This window comes from Trachypithecus francoisi, unplaced genomic scaffold, assembly GCF_009764315.1.
Source record: "Trachypithecus francoisi isolate TF-2019V2 unplaced genomic scaffold, Tfra_2.0 Lachesis_group6, whole genome shotgun sequence".
NCBI lineage: Eukaryota > Metazoa > Chordata > Mammalia > Primates > Cercopithecidae > Trachypithecus > Trachypithecus francoisi.
This window is the reverse complement of record NW_022681471.1, coordinates 33,143,032-33,156,981: the sequence shown is the minus strand read 5'-3', so window position 1 is coordinate 33,156,981 and position 13,950 is coordinate 33,143,032. Positions and strand designations below refer to the sequence as shown.

At 41.5% G+C, this 13,950-nt stretch overlaps 1 protein-coding gene across 2 annotated transcripts; it reads left to right on the top strand.

Moving 5' to 3' along the window:
• Nucleotides 1-1,977: 1,977 nt before the first annotated feature.
• On the top strand, nucleotides 1,978-12,568 carry UBE2A (ubiquitin conjugating enzyme E2 A). 2 transcript variants are annotated; one of them, XM_033202109.1, is made up of 6 exons: nucleotides 1,978-2,261; nucleotides 2,407-2,487; nucleotides 2,881-2,906; nucleotides 9,306-9,395; nucleotides 10,382-10,470; nucleotides 11,273-12,568. In XM_033202109.1, the coding sequence occupies exons 1-6, from the start codon at nucleotides 2,218-2,220 to the stop codon at nucleotides 11,399-11,401; spliced, it is 459 nt and encodes a 152-aa protein (XP_033058000.1). In that variant the 5' UTR covers nucleotides 1,978-2,217; the 3' UTR covers nucleotides 11,402-12,568. The 2 variants fall into 2 exon arrangements, with proteins under 2 accessions (XP_033058000.1, XP_033058001.1); XM_033202110.1 differs by lacking the exon at nucleotides 9,306-9,395 and having other exon boundaries at nucleotides 2,006-2,261.
• Nucleotides 12,569-13,950: the final 1,382 nt, after the last annotated feature.

Sequence of the window (13,950 nt, the reverse complement as noted above, 5' to 3'; positions counted from 1 at the left end):
ATTAGATGTTTTTAAGATAGGGAGATTATCCACAGGATGGGTCTGACATAATCTGATAAGCCTTTAAAGTAGACTGTGCTCTTCCTGAAAACAAGATTCAAAGAGTGAGAGGGATGTGGTAGGAGAGAAATTCTCTGCTGATGACTTTGAAGATGGAGTAAGCCACGTGGCAAGGAATGCAGGTGGCCTCTAGGAGCTGAGAGTAGTTCCCAGGTGGCAGCTAGTAAGGAAATAGGGACCAAAGTCCTACAACTGCAATGAACCGGGCTTGGCCAACAACTTATAATTTGTTAAGCAGTGATGAAAACGAATATGCTTGCTTTTGTAGATCTTGCTTTTGTTGATTTCATATGTGTGTATGTGTGTGTTAGTAGACTGCAAGTTCCTAGATGAGAGGAAAAAAAGTTTTTTTTTAATTTTGTACCCCTTCCTACTACAGCCATAATGTGATGCTATTAGGGAGACTTGCCTTAACTGATATGTTGGAGTTAATGGGAGATAGAAATCCTTGACCATGAAAGTACCTGTTATTAAACAGCAGCTAGAATCACTACCATTGTCAAGTGCCTCCTGCTTCTCATGTTAGAAACAAATTCCTGCACATCTGATATCTTCTGGACATCTTCACGGGGATGTCTCACCAGTCCCATAAACTCAGTAAGTCCCACCCAAAATTTCCTCTCCCAAACTTGTCCCTCTCTCTCTATTCTGTAATTCTGTTAATGGCACCTTCAAATCCCCAGTTATCTTGGGGCTTAGAGTTTCAGCCTCTGTTGACTCCTTCCTTTCTCTTGCCTCCATATTCAACCTGTTGCCAAGTCCTCCCCATTCATTCATATCCTACTCGACTTTGCTGTCACTGCCTGGTTCAGTATCTCGCACCAAGATACTGCAAGAGTCTCCTGCCTGCTCTCTTGAGACCAATCTCTGATAAGCACAGCTCTAATGATGTCACTTCCCTGCTCAATGGACTTCCAAGGAATCCATTAGCTTGGCATTCAAAACTCTTGATGACTTAACCCAAACCTACCTTTCTCCTATTTTCAATAATTTTTAAATGTGTATTATGTCTATCTTCTAAGTTATTTTGGGTTGACCTTTCAAAATTATCCTTTAAAACTGTTACTGCTTTTGCAGGTCCACGGACTGTGACTCTTCCTGCAACCTGCAGCTTTTCCACGTTCCTTTTACTTCAGACCCACTACCCTTGCAACTCCCTGCAGTTGGATAGTCTCACACCGTGGACTCTTCTGAACATATAATAGCCGCTTGGCTTGTTGAACTACCAAGGGGAAATGTGGTTCCAGAGCCAAATTGTGAGTGCCCAAAGCAAAACAAAACAAAACAAAACAAAACCCTACTCTGCCTGGCTTAAACTCCCATTCCCTCCCACAGGACATACAACACCATTTCATTCTGCCCTGGGGTGATCACTGGCCTAAACGTTGAGCGCTCAATCCTGCATTCAATCCCACAGCCCCGCCCCGTCCCCCGGTCATAGTCAAGGCCGATTTATTCTTTTGATTTTTCGTGATTTTAACCAATCACTCTGCTCCGCACCCCTCCGACCCCAATCTCCGGTGTCCGCAGGGATTGGGCACCCTAGAGTTGCCGCTTTTTGAGAACCCGTTTTACCTCCGCCCACTCCTTCGTCCTCTAGTTTGGGACTTCCAAACTTCTCCCCCCTCCTCCCGGGCATAGTGCGCGCTCTCATGAATGATCTGGTCACAAAACAAAAAAGAAAAGAAAAGAAAAAAAGGAAGACAAAAGAGAAAAAGAAAAAAAGCCGAAAACTTCCCAGGGTTTGCCTTAGAATTAGCAGGTGGGGATGGACCCCGTTCCACCACGAGGTCCGCCAGCGCCCCCGGCTCCGGCGTACCCCACGCCTCTGAGATCGCGGCCCCGCCCCCGGCCTCCTGCGGGGCTTTAATGACATAAGCAACTTTCCTCGGGCACCCCCCGCCCCGTCTTGGTACGGCCTGTCCGGCGCTCGACGTTCCACCCCCCTCTCTCTGCTCTCAGGTTGGTTCAGCCCCCGTCTACACTGGGGTGGTGCTTAGCCGGCGCCAGACCGACCCTCGACTTCGGAGAGGCAGCGCGGTGCCTCTGGGTGCTTCCGTCTCCCCTTCTCCAGCTTCTCCAGCGTCGTCGGCCTCGTCGCCCGCCGCGGGAACCCGAGACCCCAGTGTATGCCCCACCCCTGACCCCGCTCGCGACATGTCCACCCCGGCTCGGCGGCGCCTCATGCGGGACTTCAAGAGGTAAACCGAGGGGACGGCCGAGGCCGGGGGTTGCGAGCCGGGGCACAGGGCGGGTCCCGAGGCGCGCCGGGCGGGGAGGGCTGGGGAGCGGCCGGGAGCGGGCGCCAGTGCCGGCCTAGGGGGACCCCTGTCTGTCTTCCCGAAGGTTGCAGGAGGATCCTCCAGCCGGAGTCAGCGGGGCTCCGTCCGAGAACAACATAATGGTGTGGAACGCGGTCATTTTCGGGTGAGTCTGCGTTCGTGGCGGTGGCGAGAGAACGGGGGACGCGAGCCCTCTCGGTCTGCGCTCCAAGGCGGGCCCCCCGCGGAGGCCGAGGGGGTAGGGGAAAATGTTTGGGTCTGGCTGGGCCTAGGCGCCTCCCCGGAGCCTGTGCCTCGATTAGCTCAGTTCCCGCTGCCAGGGGGAACCGCTTGGGGTTCTAGGGGGGCGGAGCGGGGAGTGGTGGCGGTTAGGCGCGGCGGCCTGCCCTGTGTCTCTGAGCCCGGGACATCTATTTGTAGTGGCTTCCGACTCCGTCAGCGGTGCTGGAGGTGGCAGAGCTCGGGATAGCCATCTCAGATGAAGCAGGGAGAAGGGGGCCCCTTAAGTGGGAACTGACCATTTTTCTCTGTGTTGCAGGCCTGAAGGGACCCCGTTTGAGGATGGTAAGAGAGAGTTTCTTTACCCACTTTTCAGGAGCCTGATCATCTGGGGAATGGGTTCCCACTCATCCTGGAAGTGTCTCCTGCTTAGGAACCTGGCTCTGCCTAGTCTCTGTCTGCTAAAGGCTTGAGTGGAATGCAGTGTGTAGCTGGTTGTTCTGGATATTGTATGCTTGACTAGAACTGCACCTTTCTTCTTGCTTTCTTAAAAAAAAAATCTGGGGAAGGCAGTCACTTTTTAAAAGAAGCAATCATAGCACTGGTATTAAGGATTTTTGAGGCTTGGGCTGTGATTCTGCTAAATTCAGCCCTCCATCACTGAATTAGTATAAACCCAACCAGTTGCTGATAGTCAGCAGAGACCATCTGGGTCAGAATTCTACCCCAAGGGCAGGAATTGTGGTCAGCAGGTGCTTGGTAGATGTGTGTTGGATGTTGAGTGGATGCAAGCATCCCTTGCATGCAACTGTCTGGTTTCTACAATCTGACATTGAATGCTTGTCAGCCTCACTTCTCTAAGATGGTCTTAAATGCCTCATTTGAGTACAGTATTCTTTCTCTTATTTTTAAGTGAATTTGCAGTGTGTGCTTTCATCAAGACGTTATGGTCAGTAATTTCAAAGCAGCTTCACAATTGAAGTTAGCCTTACTGTACCCTTTTGATCAGTGTCCCGCCTACTTGAAAGTACTACATGTACCAGTAGGTACATAATTTTTAAGTGATTTAAGTTTAACTTTTAAAAACACATGTGTAAATTGCTTTTTAAAAACTTTATGATTCATATGCAGTTGCAAGAAATTAATAGAGACACCCTTTATACCCTTAACCCAGTCCTCTCCCCAAATCCTCCCGTTTGGTAACATCTTGAATGACTAGACCCTATCACAACCAGAAAAATGACATTGATAGTTCTGCACTCAGTTGTGTGTGTGGTGTGTGTGTGTTGTTGTTTTTTGAAAGTTTAATACATTTAAAGGATGATTAAAGTATTTGAACTCATGAAATTATTTAATATTTGAGGTTTTTTTAAAAAAGGAAAAGGATGTTTCTGTTATTTTTTTCCTCAATGATTTATCTTCATTCGGTCACATAGCCTTTATACACACACACACACACTTCAGTTTGAAGGTGGGAACAAAAACATTTCTGCAAACTACTTAATACATACTTATGTTGCTGAGCGGATTGTTTTTTGATGCTACCAGTCCGCAAAATGTTGTGAGGTAAGTCAATATCAACTAAGTCTATAATTCATCTCAAGTAGTTAGATTTCCCCAGGAAACTGGACAGTCACCTGAATATTTTTAGCTTCCTCTCTACCTTTACCCCCTGGGTAAATATCATTGCTCTTCAGGGCTACAATGAAAAGAAATGACAGCAGGAGACAGTGATTGTAAGGGCATACTACTTTGGCGCAGTTAATCATTGAACTGATTTGTAGCAAGAAACTAGCTAGACTTAATTTTCCTCTACCAGATTGGCACTAGTTTTTTATTTATTTATTTATTTATTTTTGAGACAGAGTCGCGCCCTGTCACCCAGGCTGGAGTGCGATGGCGCGATCTCAGCTCACTGCAACCTCCACCTCCTGGGTTCAAGCGATCCTCCTGCCTCAGCCTCCTGAGTAGCTGGGATTACAGGTGCGCGACACCACACCCGGCTAATTTTTTGTATCTTTAGTAGAGATGGGGTTTCACCATGTTGGCCAGGCTGGTCTCAAACTCCTGACCTTGGGATCCACCGCCTTGGCTTCCCAAAGTGCTGGGACTACAGGCTTGAGCCACCTTACCCAGCCAGCACTAGTTCTTATACCTGAGATTTAAATGTACAGATTAACTGTGTATTTGCTTTAGCTCTAGTAGGCTTTGTTTTCATTGGCTTCTTTTTTCCTCGTTTTACTCTGTTTTATGCTGGGCACAGCTTTATTAATAGTACATCACTTTGCTGGGGATTGGCTACCTAAATTCAAGGGTGCTTCTCTTAAGTGGTATGAATTGAAAAGGTACTTATGGAGTCCATTATCTACCAGGACTGTCACCTTTGACATTACTGGTACTATTTTTGATGATGTGTATCTCCATCCTAGCATTACTGAAAGGAATTACTCAGGCTGATTTGTTCTCTTGAACAGTCTGGTACCCATGGATGCTTCCTCAGGTATCTGGAACACTGTGGCCTGTGGTTCCCCCAAAAAGCTTTTTTAGTTTTTTTTTTTTTTTTGAGATGGAGTTTTGCTCTTGTCACCCAGGCTGGAGTGCAATGGCATGAGCTCAGCTCACTGCAACCTCTGCCTTCCAGGTTCAAGCAATTCTCCTGCCTCAGCCTCCCGAGTAGTGGGATTACAGGCACCCGCCACCACGCCCAGCTAATTTTTGTATTTTTAGTAGAAGGAGGTTTCACTATGTTGACCAGGCTGGTCTCGAACTCTGACCTGAGGTGATCTGCCCACCTTGGCCTCACAAAGTGCTAGGATTACAAGCATGAGCTGCCGTGCCCGGCCTTAACCATTTTTTGAATACCCTTTATTTACAGTTGGGGAATTTACAGTTAGAGAAAAGACTGATTAGGGATAAGTGGCATAGTTGATTTTGCTGTTTCCAATGTATTATGTTAATTAAGAACCCCAAAACTACTTTTGCTTCTTCGTTGTAAACCGTTCGTTATGGAAGTTTCTGGAACAGTCAGGTCCTAGTTAGAGTGATGAAATCTTAAGAAAAGCAACACTTAAGGGTATTTTGGTTTAACTTCACACACTTGAAGTAAGAGGAATATGTTCTTAAGAGCTTACACTACCAAAACATTGGGGAGAAATGCTTCCTCATCAGAATATCTTGGTATACATGCTAAATACAAAGGTTATGGAATATAATCTTCATCACATAATCTAAAAATTGTTAATAGACATGGTAAGGTACTGGTATTTGCTTTTCATAATAGATGTGTTCTTTAGAATTGGGGTATACATCTTTTTTATTTTTTTAATTTTTGGAAATATTTCTGAGTCATAAAATCGTTTTCAAAATGAATCTCTAAAGTCCACTAAGAGTATTTTTTTTTTTTTTTTGAGACGGAGTCTCACTCTGTCGCCCAGGCTGGAGTGCAATGGCCGGATCTCAGCTCACTGCAAGCTCCGCCTCCTGGGTTTACGCCATTCTCCTGCCTCAGCCTCCCGAGTAGCTGGGACTACAGGCGCCCGCCACCTCGCCCGGCTAGTTTTTTTTTTGTATTCTTTAGTAGAGACGGGGTTTCACCGTGTTAGCCAGGATGGTCTCGATCTCCTGACCTTGTGATTCGCCTGTCTCGGCCTCCCAAAGTGCTGGGATTACAGGCTTGAGCCACGGCGCCCGGCCCCACTAAGAGTATTTTAAAGATAAATAAATCCTATGATGAAGAGTTTTGGATATTACTTGAAAAATCGATTTTCAGTCATCAAAAATAATTTTGAAGTTATATGTATTTTGCTTTCTTCTCAGGGGTCACAAACTGGTGGCCAAATGGCAGAAAACACCTGCAGGTGTGTTTTCTTTGGCCAACACAGTATTTTCCAAAACTTGACTTTGTGAATGTCTTTAGGCAGAACATATACCCCCTCTAGTTCAACCTTATCATTCCTTATTGCCATACACCAAAATTATATAAACTTAACACGTTTATATAATTTTGGTGGTCTCCCTGTATAGATGGATTGATACTTTCCTTATGATGTTTTAGCCTCAGGAAGATGAACAAAATTAGTATACATTATGTACAACCATGGTGAGGTTTACATTTTCAGTTATTTTAAAGCCTAGCCTTCTAAATATTCAGAGGGTAAGCTCTAGTCTCAGACTGCATAATACTAATTCTGGGATTTTAAATTCCCATAACATTTGTTTTAGAGCTTAGAAATTACATTGAAGGTTATACTAAACAGGCTCTGATTAATGTGACTAAAAGTGCAGTGAAGTTTTCACCCTCTTTTTAATGTGTACTTTGAATAAGATTTGGGTTAAGTCTTAATTTATATTCAAGTAGACATAAATAGGTTGCTTCACTTCTCAAGATATTAAGTGAACTGTTTTAGAAGACTTGTGATTAACCTCTTTGGTAGCTAGGTAATCACCTAGTTGAACTTCTGGGTAAGTGTATGCAGAAAGCTCAAGTCAAGGAACTTGTGAGCCACCGACATAGGTACTCCACTTGCTTTGCACCGTGAGTGTCTGATGTAGACCTAAAAGTACTGTTTAATGTCTGAATGCCTTAATTGTATATTTCTTACTGATAGTTAAGTTCTGATTTTGGGTTTTGCCTCCTTCAGCTGAGTCTAGAGATGTGAAACTTTAGAATTATTATAGCAAAAATAGTTGCTCATGGTTTTGGAGCACTTAACTTTGTGGCACTATGCATATTTCTCTCATTTAAACCTCACAACAATGCTCTGTGGTGGGTACTATTATTAATCTCATTTTACAAATGAGGAACTTAAGGTTTAGTCAAGGAGAACACCTTCCCCAAAGTCTCACAGCTAGTAAGTACCAAAGGAAGGACTTGGGCCCAGACCTGTCTGACTGCAGAGCTCATGCTCTTAGCCAGTATGTTGTACTGTTTTTGCTTATGGCTTCCCTATGTCTTGCTTTACTACCTTTAGATATCATATTTAGTGATGGTTTTAAAGTAGCTGGGATGTCCATGTGCTATTACATCTTCCCAGTTTTAGAGCAGCGTCTCTTACTCATAATTTGGTCAGATTGCAACATCGATCCAAGTGTGTTTACACTTGAGATCATAATACATAAGGAAACTCAAAGTTTGGAACTCTAACACATTCCCGCTTTTTCTTGCATATTATAATGTCAATAAATACTGAAGAGGAAGAACTGTGCTTTCTTTCTCAGAAAGAGGAAGATTTATGACCAGGTGGTGATAAAGGTGAAGTATATTCTGATGGACATACTTCCGTACTTCTAAAGGGCATATGTTTGGCCATTCCATAAGATTTTACTTTCTTTCCTTAGTTATGATACATAGTATCTTCAGGTCTGGCCTTGAAAAGAAAATAGGGAGTAACAATAGTTTGAGGAATATAATGTTTCTATATGTTGCATTTTATATTATTATGAAACTTTGAGACATTTGTTCATACTAAGGGCAGTTTTGTTAGCAAATCGTTTCCAATGAGCTTGCTAAAAGCAAACTTTTTGATATTGCTTTGTCACAGATCTAGTCCTAGAATGATTACTGTCTTCTCTCTTTTTCTTAAGCAGTGATAAACCTTTTAATGAGAACAAAAAGGAAATAAATTGCTAACTCTGAAGGAACCAGTAAGAAATACACCGAAGTGTGGTCTGTTGTTTTAGAATAATTTGTTAAATGGACCAGAGTAATACAGTGGAACATGCATCACCTTATACCATATAGTAACTGATTCTTTTAAGTTTACTTGAACAGATTTCAGTCAGGAAAAAACATTGCTCAATTGTTTTCTTGAATTTATTCAACAAACAATTGAAAATAATATTTTAAAGGACATAATCTCCTCAGATCACATCTTACAATTCTTGAATGAGATCCAGTTTGTCCATGCCTTGTAAGTAAGCTTATAACCTACTATGCTTTAGGGCCTCCTGCTACCTTAGGTTGACATATATTTAAGAAAAATAATTTCATTTCAATAGTAGCGTAAACAAACATTAGAAAAGTAAATTTGCTGGAAAAGTGAATGCAGTCTAAACAAAATGTGATTTTAAAATTATTTCTGCCATTAATTCCTTCCATATGTGTGAATAATTGAGTTGATTTTATAGTGAAGTACCTTATGAGCCATACTTAAGGGTTTCTGAGAAGGACTATGAAGTTTTTCCTGGCTTAAATTCAATTAAGTTTTCATTATAGGATCACTATGACATGAAAAGGAACCAGTGTGAACACTTTTATACTTACTCTCTTCTATTTTAAAAATAGCTTGATTATGGATTTGTATTCTGGCATTGGTATTTGAACCTTTGTGCTTTCATTCTTTCCAGTCTGTTTAAAAATCACTGGATAGTTTAAGATGGCAGCTGACTAAAATAGGCTTTGAGGTCTTTTGGTCTTCTAAAGGAGGAAGGCCAAATTTTGGGCCCAGTTTCTTACTTTAAGGATGTTTTCAAAATGTACAGTGGCTAAAGTTATCTTGTATGCAGTAATTTTGTGTTTATGATGGCTGTCTTCAAGTTTGGGGGAAAATAATGGCAAAACAAAAAATCACATTTGAGTAGTTCTTAGAGCAATTCCTAGAGATGTATTTCTTACCTGGTCTCTCCTCTCTACCCTGTATCTTTGCATTATTTAATACTTGGAAAAACCCACATAGCATTAAAAACAAAGTACTACTGAACAAAGTGATAAATACATTTTCTTAAATCTTTCTTTTCTAACCACAGGAACATTTAAACTTACAATAGAATTCACTGAAGAATATCCAAATAAACCACCTACAGTTAGATTTGTCTCTAAGATGTTCCATCCAAATGGCAAGTATCACTTTTAGTACAGTGTTTTAAACTACTATAGTGTTTATTATGGAGTATTCCACATTTCCTGTGTATTTTGTGGTGCCTGAGTATTTGTTTAGGCAGCTTGCTGCTTCCTGAAAGCTGAACTTGTTCTTGGTTGTCTGTGGCTGTCTTGTCCTAGAACTGAAGCAGTGGAGTTATTTTCCCTTTGCTTGGAGTCTGGGAGCCTCCTGATTTTGATGATCTTTGTCATTTACTAACAAAACAAAGGATGCTCTTGAGGTTTCCTTTTAATGCTAGGCCAGATTGGGATAGTCTTGTGTTGTAATTATTTTCATTAGCGTTTAGAAAAGTAGTTTTCATTGGATGCATATCAGAATTACTGTGGAACATTTTTAAAATGCAGATGCCTTCGCCTCACTCCAAACCTACTGAATAGGATTCTGTTGTTGAGGGCCAGGCATACGGTATGTCAGAAAAGCACCACAGGTGATTCTAACTTACCACTTTGCACTTTTTAAAATAGTAGTAAGCCTAGAACAGCTTGCCTTTTATTTAGGTTAATGAAGTATTTTTCAGGGTATCAGATATTTTTATCTTTTTGCCAAAATGAAATCTTGTGAACTCTGAGCGATCTTTTGTTATTTCAGATAGGCGATACAGCCTACAAATTTGGTGGAATGAATTTCCCACATGTCTGGGGATAGCTAGGAACCCTGTTCAAAAATGTTTCTGATTTCCTGGATAATAGGGCAGTCTTTTCCAAAGGATGAACACTAAGTATCTTCCAGTTTTATGCTGATCACATCTGACATTCTCTGATCATCCTGATTATTTCACTAGTGGTGGTTATGACTCATCTTTTTAGGCAGTTAACTGGGAAGCAACCTAGGAATCTTTTTAAACTTCAAAAGCAAAGTATTCTTGACTATTTTTGTTTTGTCTATAATGTTAAAACCTTAGTGGTCTTGTTATGTTTAATGTACCTACTTCTTTGTTCTTAGTCTATGCAGATGGTAGTATATGTCTGGACATACTTCAGAACCGTTGGAGTCCAACCTATGATGTGTCTTCCATTCTAACATCCATACAGGTGAATTTTTCTTTAATGTGACAAACTATAACTTTTAATGTTTATATTAGCAATTGAGTTGTTTTTGAAAGTCATAATGTAATAGACCTTTTTATTTTTGGTCAAAGCTTGTTTGTTTTATAGATGAAAAGTAGACCATTAAGACCCAAGTCAGGCCGGGCGCGGTGGCTCAAGCCTGTAATCCCAGCACTTTGGGAAGCCGAGACGGGTGGATCACGAGGTCAGGAGATCGAGACCATCCTGGCTAACACGGTGAAACCCCGTCTCTACTAAAAATACAAAAACTAGCTGGGCGAGGTGGCGGGCGCCTGTAGTCCCAGCTACTCAGGAGGCTGAGGCAGGAGAATGGCGTAAACCCGGGAGGCGGAGCTTGCAGTGAGCTGAGATCCGGCCACTGCACTCCAGTCCGGGAGACAGAGCGAGACTCCGCCTCAAAAAAAATAAAAAATAAAAATAAAAAAAAATAAAAAAAAAAATAAAAAGACCCAAGTCAGCTGGGTGCAGTCGCTCACACCTGTAACCTCAGCACTTTGGCAGGCCAAGGTGGGAGGATTGCTTGAGCTCAGGAGTTTGAGACCAGCCTGGGCAACATAGTGAGACCCCATCTCTCTTTTTAAAAAAAAAAAAAAAAGACCCAAGCCACATGTGTTTTCTTAGCTACTAGCAGATTCATGTAACTCTGGGTTTGCATGCTAAAGACAAGAAATGTAGCTGTACTTAGGACAATTCAATTGAGTGTCACTACCTTATAAAATAGCTGTTTTGCATTAAGTAACTGACATTTTAAAAATTGTCTCTTTAGTCTCTATTGGATGAACCCAATCCCAATAGTCCAGCAAACAGCCAGGCTGCTCAGCTGTACCAGGAGAACAAACGGGAATATGAAAAGCGTGTTTCTGCAATAGTAGAACAAAGCTGGCGTGATTGTTGACCCCGGGTACAGTTTAAAGAAGAAGCTGGCCATAAGAAAAATATATAGATGTGTTTGTCACCTCCCTACTCCTGTCATTACATTTACTTTATTAAAAGCAAAATAGCTGTTGTGCTGTTTCCATCTTCCTTGCCAAGTTTTCCTACCCCTTCTACCCTCTCCTTAAACATCAGAAAACACCCTCTATGAAATCAAATGTACTGTACCTGGGTTACTTGCAAAAATTACTAATGCTTCAGTTTTTCTGTTGTATTTCATTTCCAGTTTTCAAGCAGTTATTTTTATTATTGTACTTTAAGCTTTTAAGATGAATTGTTATACAAGAGGTGCTTATGCTTAGCTTGATGACCAGGATGTTATTTTTAACGAAATGATTGTTGAAGTGTTTCATCCTGGCTGGTCCTTCACTTGTGTTGGATTTAGAAGTGAATGTGTTTGGAATATGGCCTACAGAGAATAGAAACAAATCCATGTAAACAATTTTGAAGGAGGAATGGGAGCTAAAAATCCTGTGATACTAAGATCTCAGTCATATGAATTACAAGATAGTATTTACTTGCAAGAAGGAGAATGTTGAAGGACTCAGCTAAAGGAATACAGCAATTGTAGTAACTGACACATCCTCTCTTTGCAAGCTACTGACAGGGCACACTCATGCTAAGTTTCAGAATATTGGTCTTCTGGGTTTTTGCTTTTTAAAAGAGGTGTGGGAGCAGAGGATTGGAAACATGCATGAGTTTTTGAGCTAGGGAAAGTTGGAGATCCTTTAATCTTTTTAAAGGATCAGTGCTGCCCTAGATGAATAAACTCAATTGTCCATCTTTATTTTAGAGTTTTAATGAATTCAAGGAAGGGAACACAGCATATCTGTGGCCAACTGTTTTCCACTCAAATCCTGAGTTATTGCTGCATGCTTTAATTTCTTCCCTTTCAGCATCTGAGAACCTTAAAGCCAACGTCTGCAATCTGTTTTTGGATATTTATACTTTTAGATATATAGTACCTTTAAGTAGCAGTATGGGACAAGGCTTGTAAATGTTTTGTCTAATGTTCTATTGTCACCTTTTATGCATTTATCACTTCCAAATCTAACTTTGCACAAGTAACCCATGTAAAAAAAATGTACATTTTTCAAAAGTTGTAAATAAAAATAACCTTAAAATTTCATAGTCAAGGTATCATTGTTTTTTTTTTTTCTGATTTTGTTTGTTTTGTTGTTTTTTTTAGCTCAGTATAAACTTTTTGTATTGGTTTCTTATTGGGATCTCATATCTACTCATTTCCCCCCTCAAACATTAAGGTAAAAGCAAAAATATTCATTCTGGGAATGGAAAAGACAAGACAGATACTTCTGGAGAGAACCTTTTTTTTTCTTTCCAGTCATAAGTGGTAATGCTTTTTAAACATTAACAGAAAATAGAGCTGGGCGCAGTGGTTCACGCCGGTAATACCAACACTTTGGGAGGCCGAGGCGGGCAGATCACGAGGTCAGAAGATCGAGACCATCCTGGCTAACACGGTGAAACCCTGTCTCTACTAAAAATACAAAAAAAATTAGCCAGGTGTGGTGGCACGCCCCTGTAGTCCCAGCTGCTTGGGAGGCTGAGGGCAGGAGAATCGCTTGAACCCAGAAGGCGGAGGTTGCAGTGAGGCAAGATTGTGCTACTGCACTCCAGCCTGGTGACAGAACGAGATGCACCCTCAGAGACCAAGATCTAACTTGTTGATCCTGACATTCCACCTCTTTAAAAACCCTAGCTCAAAAACAAACTACCAAACTACTAGATTTTTTTTTTTTTTTTTTTTTTTTTGAGACAGAGTCTAGCTCTATCACCCAGACTGGAGTGCAGTGGTACAATTTTGGCTCCCTGCCACCTCTGCCTCCTGGGTTCAAGTGATTCTGCCTCAGCCTCCTGAGTAGCTGGGATTACAGGTGCCCGCCACCACACCCAGCTAATTTTTGTATTTTTAGTAGAGATGGGGTTTCACTGTGTTGGCCAGGCTGGTCTTGAACTCCTGACCTCATAATCCACCTGCCTCGGCCTCCCAAAGTGCTGGGATTACAAGTATGAGCCACCGTGCCCAGTCTAGATGGTATTTTAAATCCTATGTAAAGTTTGGGAGTACAGATATCCTCAATCACTTTGATTAAACAAAACTCTGCTTGCTTCTGAGGAGCAACCCATCTCATTTTAAAGAGGCAAGGACAATGACTTTGTAAAAACTACCACCTCTTGGTACTTGTTTGGTTGGGGGATGGGGCTAAATGAAGTTAAGTCCTTATGTTGCATGTATCCCACTCATCTTTTAAGACATGGTACTTGAAGCCTCAGTATGGAGTACAATCTGCACTAATTACCACATTACTTGGATTGTTTCACCTAGTAGCAATGTCCTTCAATTTGCTTACTATTTTCCCTCAAGTCCATTTCTGCTTCAAAGTAGAACCACATTAAATTTTTCTATTTGGTGGATTAGTTTTACATTAACTTTTTCATCCTGCTATGTGGCTGAGTGCTTTAAATATTGACACTGTTAATCATACCTGA